Genomic DNA, 14,597 nt, shown 5'->3' with positions numbered 1-14,597 from the left:
TTTGAACTCTGGTACAGTCTCTCTCTAGATGGGTTGCTGGTAAGCTAGCCACCATCCTTTGTCAGCAAACTAACATAAGTGGTTCCAATTTTAAGACGAACTTACTAGCTAGCTAGCTAACTAACTAGTGTGTTAACCACAAGTGTGGTAGCTAATGAAACACAGTATCGCCGTGAAGTGGCTCATAATCACTGACCAATCAATAACCCTGACAGACTCGTTCAAATTCCTCGGTACTTACATCAGCGACTCACTGAAATGAGACATCAAATCCAACCACATTCATCAAGCAGAGACTGTGTGCTTTCTGAGACAACTGAAAAAGTACAGGGTTAAACAACAGCTGCTGGTTCAGTTTTGAATGTTTGTGAGGTTGGGGTATATGTGTATATTAGTCATGTAGGAGCTGCCCCATGCTGTACCGTATACACATGCCACCGACCTTGGTTGGCGTGGCAATAAAGTATCTTGTATTTCACTTTTGTTTTTAAAGTAAAAACATTGTTTAGCAGTTAAATGTTGATAACTCAATTATAAATGGTTATAGGTCTGTCACTTTTTAAGGGGGTAATGATGATTGATTGATTAATGACCTAGATGTAAATTTGGCAAGGGCATCAGGGTTTCAAACGTGTCAAGACACGAAAACCAACGGTCTTGTGTTCCTGTGACAGAGCAACGATGCATCACACACAAAAGTGTGAAGATAACTATTTGTTCAACAGTGCAACTATTGAAAATATGGATGCATGATGATACATAAGGGTTCATCTTAAAAGCATTTAAGTGCATTTATAAATTGTTAATAACTGGAGGTAAATTCTGGCTCACTGTTTGACAAACACTGACCAGTTATTGCACTTTGTAGACCAATGGGATATAACTGTTTATTAATGCTTTATAAGGCATTTACAAATGATGAAATAACATTTAATGTAATTATAGCCTCTTTATAAACCCTTTACAAATGTAACCTTAATGTGTAGTGTTACCCTTTGTTACATAGAACTTTGCAAATTGCTTTATAATTGCATAATAATGGAGCTATTACATAAGTGGTATAAGGAACGGTCACTATACCTCTTGTGTAGAGTAGTTTTAAAAAAAACTCAGCTTATTGCTATGCAATTCAAATACAATTAACTAAATATTATGTGACAACATGCTAATAAAATGTTGATCCTAAAGTAACTACAGTTTTATTATACTACACCATTTAAAGATTGTGTGTTTTTAAATGAGAGCACTTACCCTCAGATGGACAAAGGGGATCAAAGTTGTTTTTGCTAAGCATCCAACTTGCTGTTTGCAAACAGCTTTGAATTACTCTGCAGTATTTTCAGGTCTTCTAAAAATGTATTTGCAGCTTTCAACTTTTTCATTGGAATGTTGAAAGAGTCATACAGTAGTGGATCATCGCAACTTATTTATACAACATAAAATGGGTAAATTGATTTTGATTATGTATACCTGGGCCAATAGACATTCAGGAGAATGGACGTTTACATGTTCAGATAGAAATGTATTGTGTAGATCAAATGTGACCGTCAGATTGGAATACTATAGGAGATTGTGTGTTCTATTCATTCTATTTCTGTCTTCAACATGCAGTTCCAGATACAGCCCTCCATTAGGCCTAGTTGAAGGCAGCCAATCTAATAGTTTCAGAAAAGTAGTCACTTCCTGAGATCTGTATTCAAATATATTTTTTAAAGTTGTCATTTTTTTGGATCTGTATTTAAATAGTTGTATTCCTCTCCAAAGTAACTATTCCCCCGGAAATAGTTACTTTCCACAAAGCGTAGTTAAAACTAGAGTTATCCCAGATCTGCACTGAATGTATAGTTTCTTTCTCTGTTTTATGTTAATCTATCCACCATGAAACACGCATGCTTCATAGATCTAACGAAGTATCCTGTTTGGAACAAACCTGTTTTGAGTTGTTGCCATTTGTTGATCTCTGTGTAGGCTATGTGTAATCAGTTGGCTGTTTTCCTCAGACTTGATATCATTGGCTCATTCATCAGTCTCTGGTGCCGTTTTATTTCCCCAGCTCTGTTCCATTGTCCTTCCATCTGGCCCTCTGTCACTGAGCACTTGACCCTTGACCTCCTAAGGATCTGACCACCTGTCTGTGGTGATGCCCAGGCTAAAGCCAGCAGCCATCTGTGGACTAATCAGACCAGTGGTCACACAGGGTCAACTCCACTACTCTAGACTATCTCTGACCTGTTTTTTATTAGATTTTTTAGGATCCTTTAGATCTGGTGCACTGCATTCTGGCTGAAAACGAACTACTCCAGCCGTTAGGCTATGGTGTGCAAACAAATATATGCAAATAGACTGAGTGTGAATAGGTTCAATGGGGGGGGGGGGGTTGTAAATATGCTTTTCCATGTAGGTTTGTGTGTTTGATTTCCTGGCTAGCCCAATATTAGGGTCAGGAATTCAGTCAATCTCCCTCCCTCTTGTTAGCACTCTAGAGCCATAGAATTGTATCATATTTTTTTGTCATCAACAACATGTGGAAGAAATTGGCGGCGGAGTGAAAGTGAACTAATCTGATACATTATAGACTTAAGTAGTAGAAGGAGCTGCATTTCCTTCCCAGTGAGAACAGGTGTTCAAGCTTTCAGACCTAACCACCTTTTCTGTTCCTCTCACACTTAACGCTACATCATCCATGGCCCACTGTGGTAATGGCTTCCAGAGCTGCCTGGCTCTCCTGTCAACCTGCTCCCTCCCTGTGCGGGTGGGTCTGTGGGATTTAGTGAGAGTGGAGGAAGTGTCTGAGTTTTCTGTCCAAATGACATTAGGGATGATTGGTAAAAGTGCTGGCAGCTGCAGGGGAAGGGATAGTCTCTAGAGCAGGGGTAGGCAACTAGATTCAGCCTCGGGGCGATTTTTGTCAGAGGGGGGTCGGAACGGAATTATACTTTGTACACTGCAAATTGACCACAAAAAGAGGGTCTTTTCAAATACAATAATTTCATAACTTGATTATATTGACACGATCATCTATTTTGTTATTTTATTTTTTTGCGGGAATACTTGAAAAGATTTCCTAAATGTAATTTTTTTTTTACTGAATTCCTGGTGATTTAAAAAAAAATAATAATCCCAACGGTCTAAACAAGATACTCTTGTCAAAGTGTCTATATAAGGTCCCACAGTTGACAGTGCATGTCAGAGCAAAAACCAAGCCATGAGGTCGAAGGAATTGTCCATAGAGCTCCGAGACAGGATTGTGTTGAGGGCACAATCTGGGGAAGGGTCTGGGGAAGGGTACCAAAAAATGTCTGCAGCATTGAAGGTCCCCAAGAACACAGTGGAGGGGTCTGAATAGTTAGCGAATGCACTGTAGCTACATAGGGAAGCCTCTTGTCTTCTTGGGTATGATGCTACAAGCTTGTCACACCTGTATTTGGGGAGTTTCTCCCATTCTTCTCTGCAGATCCTCTCAAGCTCTGTCAGGTTGGATGAGGAGCGTCAATGCACAACTATTTTCAGGTCTCTCCAGAGATGTTCAAGTCTGGGCTCTGGCTGGGCCACTCAAGGACATTCAGAGACTTGTCCCGAAACCACTCGTGCGTTATATTGGCTGTGTACTTAGGGTTGTTGTCCTGTTGGAATGTGTACCTTCTCCTCAGTCTGATGTCCAGAGTGCTCTAGAGCAGGTTTTCATCAAGGATCTCTCAGTACTTTGCTCTGTTCATCTTTCCCTCGATCCTGACTAGTCTCCCAGTCCCTGCTGCTGAAAAACATGCCTCGACACGATTCTGTCTCGGAGCTCTATGGACAATTCCTACGACTTCATGGCTTGGTTTTTGCTCTGACATGCACTATCAACTGTGGGACCTTATATAGACAGGTGTGTGCCTTTCCAAATCATGTCCAATCAATTGAGTTTATCACAGGTGGACTCCTATCAAGTTGTAGAAATATCTCAAGTATGATCATTGGAAACAGGATGCACCTGAGCTCAATTTTGAGTCTCATAGCAAAGGGTCTGAATACTTTTTGTTAAATTCAGTTATTTCTGTTTTGTATTTGTAATACATTTGCTAAATTTTCTAATAACCTGTTTTTTTTTCTCGCTTTGTTGTTATGGGTTATTGTGTGTAGATTGACAAATAAAATAATGCATCAATTTTAGGATAAGGCTGTAACCTAACAAAAGGTGAAGGTGCCTGATTACTTTCCAAATGCACTGGATATGTCTTGATTAGATACAGTGCCTTCAGAAAATATTCACACCCCTTGACTTCTTCAAAATGTTGTGTTACAGCCTGAATTTAAAACTGATTCAATTTATATTTTTTGGTCACTGCACAAAGCACATTTTATACTCCTGAACTTATTTAGGCTTGCCATAACAAAGGGGTTGAATACTTATTGGCTCAAGATATTTCAGCTTGTCATTTGTAATACATTTCTAAAAACATAATTCCAGTTGGAGTTTAATGGCTGTGAAAGAACTGCGGATGGATCAACAACGTTGTAGTTTCTCCACAATACTAATCTAATTGACAGAGTGAAAAGGAAGCCTGTACAGAATAAAAATATTCCAAAACATCCATCCTGTTTGCAACAAGACACTAAAGTAGTACTGCAAAATATGTAGCAAAGCCATTCACTTCTTGTCTTGAATACAAAGTGATATGTTTGGGACAAATCCAATACATTACTGAGTACCACTCTCCATATTTTCTAGCGTAGTGGTGGCTGCATCATGTAATGGGTATGCTTGTAATCGTTAAGAGACCCGGCGCCAGAACGAATCAGTTGGACAGGCCTTTGATTTCCATAGCGGGCATGTTTTTTTTCACGGCACCTCCTGTGTGCACGTGCTAGCACATTCACCATTTTTTATTTTTAGTTGCTGTAATAGTACCTTAAAGACCATAGGAATTCTTGTGAGTTTCAAGTTTGGTGAAGCTTACATTTTATCCTACCATTCCTACCGATCTGCGTGCCAGTTATGATTATTTTTATATGCGCATTTTCGTGGAACAGTTTAATTTCAATAATAGCGCTTTTGTTTCTTAAAATCATTGTCACATGGTTAATCATCATCTGAAGTAAAATTATAAAAATCTAAAAGTTAAAATTCAAAAATTCAATGGAAACATTGATACACTGCCATCCATTGGCAGCTAAAGAAATTTGAGCACAGAACTCAGATGCAGCAGTGGACCTAACTTCCATTGTCAAGTAAGTAAAATACATAGGCCTAAAGCTGACAAATAAAAACTGTAGAAAATATCTTCATGACAATTTACGGTTCTTTCAATCACATTCATTTCTCTACTCCGCCTGCCTCCCCTTTCTATCTGTCTTGACTTGAGCTATTGAAGTGCAACATTTGTATTCAGTCATCACTTGGTCTGTCCTGAAGCTGTTGCTAGGGAACTTGTAACGTGTTATTCAGTCGTCACTTGGTCTGTCCTGAAGCTGTTGCTAGGGAACTTGTAACGTTGTATTCAGTCGTCACTTGGTCTGTCCTGAAGCTGTTGCTAGGGAACTTGTAATGTTGTATTCAGTCGTCACTTGGTCTGTCCTGAAGCTGTTGCTAGGGAACTTGTAACGTTGTATTCAGTCGTCACTTGGTCTGTCCTGAAGCTGTTGCTAGGGAACTTGTAACGTATCAACTAGCCTGTTCCTGGTTCCTGCACCAGTGAGTTCGGGACGTAATGTTTTTTTAATGACGTTTCCACTCTATATATGAAATCATCAGATCATGATATTTTGCTCTTTCACACCGAGGCTTGTTGATTATCGAGGCCGGGAGTGTTGGAACGATTTTTCAAATACTGAGGAACTATCATTCCTAATGGTTGTTTTAAAAAAAAACTTTAAAAAACTGACTGTTAAATGTTTGACATTTTTTGTTGACTTGTGTGAGGCGAAGAATCAATGAGTGGTATACACCGTGAGTTAAGACAATCAGACATTGCCAAATGGACGCACCATATCTTCGCCACACTCCCCTTCTTCTTCATGCAAATTTTAAATAATTAGACTTTATTTTTTTTAAATGTAAACTTTTATTTAACTAAGCAAGTCAGTTAAGAACAAATTCTTATTTACAATGATGGGCTACCCCGGCCAAACCCGGACGACGCTTGACCAATTGTGCGCCGCCCTATGGGACTCCCAATCACGGCCGGATGTGATACAGCCTTGATCCCGTATCAGGGACTGTAGTGACGCCTCTTGCACTGAGATGCAGTATCTTAGACCGCTGCGCCACACGGGAACCCTAATAATAATAATAATAATAATAATAATAATAATAATACTAGACACACATTTTAGATGCTTTTCATTTGACAGTCACAACTCGATCAGATCTATACATGGTCTATAGACGGATAGGGGGCGCTGTTTCGCTGTCCAGACAGCGTCAGATACATGGTCTATACATACTGAGACGGATAGGGGGCGCTGTTTCGCTGTCCAGACAGCATCAGATACATGGTCTATAGATACTGAGATGGATAGGGGGCGCTGTTTCGCTGTCCAGACAGCATCAGATACATGGTCTACACATACTGAGACAGATAGGGGGCGCTGTTTCGCTGTCCAGACAGCATCAGATACATGGTCTATACATACTGAGACTGATAGGGGGCGCTGTTTCGCTGTCCAGACAGCATCAGATACATGGTCTACACATACTGAGACAGATAGGGGGCGCTGTCCAGACAGCATCAGATACATGGTCTATACATACTGAGACGGATAGGGGGCGCTGTTTCGCTCGCTCGGATGCTTTAACTGAGATTGATGTTTCTTTCTGTCGCAGCTTGTATCTATATTTTATTTGGACGGTCAAGGAGGTACGTAGTGCGGGCTGGTTCCTAGAGGAAAACCTGGTTGTCTGCTTTCCACCAGACACTGGGAGATTAATTCACATTTCAGCAGGACAATAACCTAAAACACAATGGCAAATCTACACTGTAGTTGGTTTCCAAGAAGACCGTATATGTTCCTGAGTGGCCGAGTTACAGGTTTGACTTAAATATACTTGAAATCTATGGGAAGACCTGAAAATGGTTGTATAGCAAAGATCAACAACCAACTTGACAGAGCTTGAATAATTTTTAAAAGAATAATGGGGCAAAACGCTTGTGCACAAGTGTGGAATGCTCTTAGAGACTTACAGTTGAAGTCAGAAGTTTACATACACTTAGGTTGGAGTCATTAAAACTCATTTTTCAACCACTCCACAAATTTCTTGTTAACAAACTTTAGTTTAACCAAGTCGGTTAGGACATCTACTTTGTGCATGACACAAGTAATTTTCCCAACATTTATTTACAGACAGATTATTTCACTTATCATTCACTGTATCACAATTCCACTGGGTCAGAAGTTTACATACACTAAGTTGACTGTGCCTTTTAAACAGCTTGGAAAATTCCAGAAAATGATGTAATGGCTTAAGAAGCTTCTGATAGACTAATTGACATAATTTGAGTCAATTGGAGGTGTACCTGTGGATGTATTTCAAGGCCTACCTTCAAACTCAGTGCCTCTTTGCTTGACATCATGGGGAAATGAAAATAAATCAGCCAAGACCTCAGAAAAAAAATTGTAGACCTCCACAAGTCTGGTTCATCCTTGGGAGCAATTTCCAAACACATGAAGGTACCACGTTCATCTGTACAAACAATAGTACACAAGTATAAACACCATGGGACCACGCAGCCGTCATTCCACTCAGGAAGGAGACTCGTTCTGTCTCCTAGAGATGAACGTACTTTGGTGCGAAAAGTGCAAATCAATCCCAGAACAACAGCAAAGGACCTTGTGAAGATGCTGGAGGAAACGGGTACAGAAGTATCTATATCCACAGTAAAACGAGTACTATATCGACATAACCTGAAAGGCTGCTCAACAAGGAAGAAGCCAATGCTCCAAAACCGCCATAAAAAAGCCAGACTACGTTTTGCAACTGCACATGGGGACAAAGATTGTACTTTTTGGAGAAATGTCCTCTGGTCAGAAGAAACAAAAATAGAACTGTTTGGCCATAATGACCATCATGTTTGGAGGAAGAATGTTGAATTCAGTCTGTAACATAACAAAATGTGGAATAAGGGGTATAAATACTTTCTGATGTCACTGTATGTATTCAACCCTCTGAGGCAATACATGTTAGAATCACCTTTGGCAGTGATTACAGCTGTAAGTCTTTCTGGGTAAGTCTCTAAGAGCTGTGAGTTTTCTGGGTAAGTCTCTAAGAGCTGTGAGTTTTCTGGGTAAGTCTCTAAGAGCTTTGCACAACTGGATTGTATAATATTTGCATATTATTCTTTTTTAAAGTCTTCAAGCGCTGTCAAGTTGGTTGTTTGATCAATGCTGGACAGCCGTTTTCAAGTGTTGACAGATTTTCAAGCCGATTTTAAGTCAAAACTGTAACTAGGCCACTCGGGAACATTCAATGTCGTCATGGTAAGCAAGTCCAGTGAAGATTTGGCATAGTGTTTTAGGTTACTGTCCTGCTGAAAGGTACATTTGTCTCCTAGTGTCTGTTGGAAAGCAGACCTGAACCAGGTTTTCCTCTAGGATTACTGCTTAGCTCTATTCCATTTATTTTTATCCAGAAAAACTCCCTAGTCCTTGCCGATGACAAGCATATCAATAACATGATACAGCCACCACCATGCTTGAAAATATGAAGAGTGAATATGTGCTTGAAATTCACTACTTGACTGAGGGATCTCACAGATAATTGTATGTGTGGGGGTACGGAGATGAGTTAGTCATTTAGAAATCATGTTAACCACTAACTCTTATTGCACACAGAGTCCATGCAACTTATTATGTGACTTGTTAATCCTGCTTTTTACATGTGGGGAATCTCAATACATGTGACTGGAAACCAGAGCTATTAGCTTATGCATACCATGAGGTTTTTTTTGTGCCTTTTCATTCCTTTCACTGTTGTGCAGTTGATCTGCCATGTTGTTTCAGCCTACATGTTGGCTGATGTTACCATGTTGACCTAATTTATTTCAGAGCATAGCAGTTCTGTCTCCCATTACTCTAACCTTCCATTAGTTACATCTGTCAGGTGCCCCCCCCCCCCCCCACCTTCCTATCTGGCTCAGCTGAACTGTGACAGGGGAGGTTAGAACGGCTGGTCCATAGGTGTTCTCTCCGAGTCCCTGAAAACATTGCCTCACGTTTATCACTGATCAGCTGCATTAGCCCCGGCTCTAATGTTTCTTTGTCTTTCTTTCCCTCTGTTTTCTCAAATGCATTCTTCTCGTTCTTTTGAATTAGAGTTCTGTTGTCAGCTGGTTAATCTTTCACCGCTGAGTCTCTTGTGTTGTCATAATCCGTTCAAGCTGCTTGTCGAATCAGGATAGATCTTCATCTTTTTACTCATCAGTCAATTTAATGACTGTCTTGATATCCTGTAGTTGCCGCCCGCTTTGCGGCTCCTTCTGACAGTTGAGAGGAGAAAGTTGAGTAGAGCCCAGCTGTTTCCTGGCACTTTGCTCTGTGACTGGCAGGTCTGCTGATGGTGATGAGTAGAGCCCAGCTGTTTCCTGGCAGGTCTGCTCTGTGACTGGCACTCTGCTCTATAACTGGCAGGTCTGCTGATGGTGATGAGTAGAGCCCAGCTGTTTCCTGGCACTCTGCTCTGTGACTGGCAGGTCTGCTCTGTTTCCTGGCAGGTCTGCTCTGTTTCCTGGCAGGTCTGCTCTGGTTCCTGGCAGGTCTGCTCTGGTTCCTGGCAGGTCTGCTGATGGTGATGAGTAGAGCCCAGCTGTTTCCTGGCACTCTGCTCTGTGACTGGCAGGTCTGCTCTGTGACTGGCAGGTCTGTTCTGTTTCCTGGCAGGTCTGCTCTGTTTCCTGGCAGGTCTGCTCTGTTTCCTGGCAGGTCTGCTCTGTTTCCTGGCAGGTCTGCTCTGTTTCCTGGCAGGTCTGCTGATGGTGATAGGAGTGAAATGGCTGATTGTTGTGTAGACTCTAGGCTGTGGACTCCACACTGAGCTTTAGGAGCCCTCGCAACCTGCTCCCAGAACAGGCTCAATCTGATCAGAGGAGTTAGCCTAGGCCCTTGCTGGACATCTAGGCTAAATCAGAGGTCTGTTAAGACCAGCCTTACCACTACCTATCCTAACACCACCACTCTAATACTCAAAACACACTGTATAATACCAGGAAGCCATGCCTCATGCAGAATATCCATCTGTGATAGAGGTCATAGTTCACATTGGTTACCCACCAGTGTCATTCAGTGTGTTTTATTAATATGATTCTTGACGTAAGTCTAAGGTGTCGTGTGTTTCCTGTTTCTTGCAGCACTAACGTGGTGATGAACTACTCTGAGATCGAGTCCAAGGTGCGAGAGGTCACCAACGATGACCCCTGGGGTCCCTCTGGACAGCTCATGGGAGAGATCGCCAAGTAAGGGACAACCACAGCACAACGCTCAGTCCTATCACATTTGCATAACTAGCCTAGCAGTTGTGGCTTTACCAGTACTCCCTAATCCCATCCATATTTCTGATTTTCCTCTCAGATCCACCTTCATGTACGAGCAGTTCCCTGAGGTCATGAACATGCTGTGGACCAGAATGCTAAAGGACAATAAGAAGAACTGGAGAAGAGTTTACAAGGTGCCGAGTCTCTGTTCCACTGCTTATGTTTCATTTATACGAACATGTTGCCTGTGGAGTGGAAGCCTAGTGCCATGTTGCCTGTGGAGTGGAAGCCTAGTGCCATGTTGCCTGTGGAGTGGAAGCCTAGTGCCATGTTGCCTGTGGAGTGGAAGCCTAGTGCCATGTTGCCTGTGGAGTGGAAGCCTAGTGCCATGTTGCCTGTGGTGAGGAAGCCTAGTGCCATGTTGCCTGTGGTGAGGAAGCCTAGTGCCATGTTGCCTGTGGTGAGGAAGCCTAGTGCCATGTTGCCTGTGGTGAGGAAGCCTAGTGCCATGTTGCCTGTGGAGTGGAAGCCTAGTGCCATGTTGCCTGTGGAGTGGAAGCCTAGTGCCATGTTGCCTGTGGAGTGGAAGCCTAGTGCCATGTTGCCTGTGGAGTGGAAGCCTAGTGCCATGTTGCCTGTGGTGAGGAAGCCTAGTGCCATGTTGCCTGTGGTGAGGAAGCCTAGTGCCATGTTGCCTGTGGAGTGGAAGCCTAGTGCCATGTTGCCTGTGGTGAGGAAGCCTAGTGCCATGTTGCCTGTGGTGAGGAAGCCTAGTGCCATGTTGCCTGTGGTGAGGAAGCCTAGTGCCATGTTGCCTGTGGAGTGGAAGCCTAGTGCCATGTTGCCTGTGGAGTGGAAGCCTAGTGCCATGTTGCCTGTGGAGTGGAAGCCTAGTGCCATGTTGCCTGTGGAGTGGAAGCCTAGTGCCATGTTGCCTGTGGTGAGGAAGCCTAGTGCCATGTTGCCTGTGGAGTGGAAGCCTAGTGCCATGTTGCCTGTGGTGAGGAAGCCTAGTGCCATGTTGCCTGTGGAGTGGAAGCCTAGTGCCATGTTGCCTGTGGTGAGGAAGCCTAGTGCCATGTTGCCTGTGGAGTGGAAGCCTAGTGCCATGTTGCCTGTGGAGTGGAAGCCTAGTGCCATGTTGCCTGTGGTGAGGAAGCCTAGTGCCATGTTGCCTGTGGGGGAAAAAAGTATTTGATCCCCTGCTGATTTTGTACGTTTGCCCACTGACAAAGAAATGATCAGTCTATAATTTTAATGGTAGGTTTACAGTGAGAGACAGAATAACAACAAAAAAATCCAGAAAAACACATGTCAAAAATGTTATAAATTGATTTGCTTTTTAATGAGGGAAATAAGTATTTGACCCCTCTGCAAAACATGACTTAGTATTTGGTGGCAAAACCCTTGTTGGCAATCAGAGGTCAGACGTTGCACACATCTCAGGAGGGATTTTGTCCCACTCCTCTTTGCAGATCTTCTCCAAGTCATTAAGGTTTCGAGGCTGACGTTTGGCAACTCGAATCTTCAGCTCCCTCCACAGATTTTCTATGGGATTAAGGTCTGGAGACTGGCTAGGCCACTCCAGGACCTTAATGTGCTTCTTCTTGAGCCACTCCTTTGTTGCCTTGGCCGTGTGTTTTGGGTCATTGTCATGCTGGAATACCCATCCACGACCCATTTTCAATGCCCTGGCTGAGGGAAGGAGGTTCTCACCCAAGATTTGACGGTACATGGCCTCGTCCATCGTCCCTTTGATGCGGTGAAGTTGTCCTGTCCCCTTAGCAGAAAAACACCCCCAAAGCATAATGTTTCCACCTCCATGTTTGACGGTGGGGACGGTGTTCTTGGGGTCATAGGCAGCATTCCTTCTCCTCCAAACACGGCGAGTTGAGTTGATGCCAAAGAGCTCCATTTTGGTCTCATCTGACCACAACACTTTCACCCAGTTGTCCTCTGAATCATTCAGATGTTCATTGGCAAACTTCAGACGGGCATGTATATGTGCTTTCTTGAGCAGGGGGACCTTGCGGGCGCTGCAGGATTTCAGTCCTTCACGGCGTAGTGTGTTACCAATTGTTTTCTTGGTGACTATGGTCCCAGCTGCCTTGAGATCATTGACAAGATCCTCCCGTGTAGTTCTGGGCTGATTCCTCACCGTTCTCATGATCATTGCAACTCCACAAGGTGAGATCTTGCATGGAGCCCCAGGCAGAGGGAGATTGACAGTTCTTTTGTGTTTCTTCCATTTGCGAATAATCGCACCAACTGTTGTCACCTTCTCACCAAGCTGCTTGGCGATGGTCTTGTAGCCCATTCCAGCCTTGTGTAGGTCTACAATCTTGTCCCTGACATCCTTGGAGAGCTCTTTGGTCTTGGCCATGGTGGAGAGTTTGGAATCTGATTGATTGATTGCTTCTGTGGGCAGGTGTCTTTTATACAGGTAACAAGCTGAGATTAGGAGCACTCCCTTTGGGAGCCAGAAATCTTTCTGATTGAGAGGAGTCAAATACTTATTTCCTTCATTAAAATGCAAATCAATTTATAACATTTTTGACATGCGTTTTTCTGGATTTTTTTGTTATTCTGTCTCTCACTGTTCAAATAAACCTACCATTAAAATTATAGACTGATAATTTCTTTGTCAGTGGGCAAACGTACAAAATCAGCAGGGGATCAAATACTTTTTTCCCCTCACTGTAGGAAGCCTAGTGCCATGTTGCCTGTGGTGAGGAAGCCTAGTGCCATGTTGCCTCTAACAGATGCTCCTCTCCTCCAGGCCTTACTACTATTGGCATACCTCATCAGGAACGGATCGGAGCGAGTTGTCACCAGCGCGAGGGAACACATCTACGACCTTCGCTCCTTAGAAAACTACCATTTTGTTGGTAAGCAATCATTTGGGGCTGGCGCTACACAGCAGCACTGAAAGACCAAGAGCAGTGTGAACCCTAAGCCCTAGGTATTGATTCATTCCATAACCATCCCCACGCCTCTCTTTTACACCAATCAGGATGTCCTCAGAGATGAGGCTCTTGGTTTCAGATGGAACACCCAGGAGTATTCATTAGTGAGGAAGTTTCCATGGCCACAGCTGGAGTACTGAGGAGTCAGTCAGATGCAAGTCATGTTCTGGTTTTCAGCCTGGTATATATGTACATATGTAATGTGCACAAATGAAGAGTATGTAAATGATCAACTTGAGTGCCTCCTTGGATACCAACTGTATGCATTTGTGATTTGCTATGACAGAGGTGAAAACCTTAGATGGTTTTTGTACATGTTTTGTGTGGCTAGGCTGAGCCTGCATCTGTTTTCAGTGGTACAACAACACATGCTTTGGAGCCAAATGGCATCACAGGAATGTGAGAAACTCTGAAAATGTATGTTCCAAACATGGATGACTTGGTTCCTCTCTTATTTTTGGTAGTTTTGAAAAAGCTGAGGAATGAGATCGCATCACCATCACTTTTAATATGCTCAGGGAAGTGCTGTTTTGGAGGCGCATGTTGCTTCAACCGTTTTGGTTCCAGTTAGTGTTGCAGTTGAACGTTCTACATGTTGTGAATGTCAGAGCTGATCTACATACCGCAGTTTGCTTTACAACTCCAAGTCACTGACCCTCAGAGCTGATCTACATACCCCAGTTTGCTTTACAACTCCAAGTCACTGACCCTCAGAGAATCTTCTTGTTATGTACAGAATTCCAGGGAGTGACAAAGTGCATCATTTGGTCAGACCAGTCACCTAGTAATGTCAGTTAAGGGTCTAGGCTGATCTACAGGCCAGACAAGCCTGTCTATAGAGACACACTAATCTCTGATAAAGGTCAGATAAAGTTTACGTACATTAAATGGACAGGTAACCGTGCTATAAATTCTCGGACAACCCAAAGATTCCTAGATGCCCTTTCAGACTCCCTCCACCTACCTAAGGACGTCAGACTACAAAAATCAGTTAACCACCTAACTGAGGAACTAAATTGAACCTTGTGTAAATACCCTCGATGCAGTTGCACGCCTAAAAACAAAAAACATTTGTCATAAGAAACTAGCTCCCTGGTATACAGAAAATACCAGAGCTATGAAGCAAGCTTCCAGAAAACTGGAACGGAAATGGCGCTACACCAAACTGGAAGTCTTCGGACTA

At 42.9% G+C, this 14,597-nt stretch overlaps 1 protein-coding gene across 2 annotated transcripts in view; it reads left to right on the top strand.

Moving 5' to 3' along the window:
• Positions 1–14,597, top strand: part of epn4 (Clathrin interactor 1) — a 39,699-nt gene that overhangs the window by 8,490 nt on the left and 16,612 nt on the right. For both annotated transcript variants that reach the window (NM_001173695.1, XM_014197987.3), the window contains 3 exon segments: positions 10,326–10,430; positions 10,546–10,642; positions 13,228–13,336. In NM_001173695.1, coding sequence (NP_001167166.1) covers positions 10,326–10,430; positions 10,546–10,642; positions 13,228–13,336 — 311 coding nt within the window.

The sequence above is a fragment of the Salmo salar genome, chromosome 04 (genome assembly GCF_965601325.2).
Source record: "Salmo salar chromosome 04, fSalSal1, whole genome shotgun sequence".
NCBI lineage: Eukaryota > Metazoa > Chordata > Actinopteri > Salmoniformes > Salmonidae > Salmo > Salmo salar.
The sequence above is the reverse complement of the archived record's forward strand: the minus strand, read 5'-3'. Positions and strand labels throughout refer to the sequence as shown.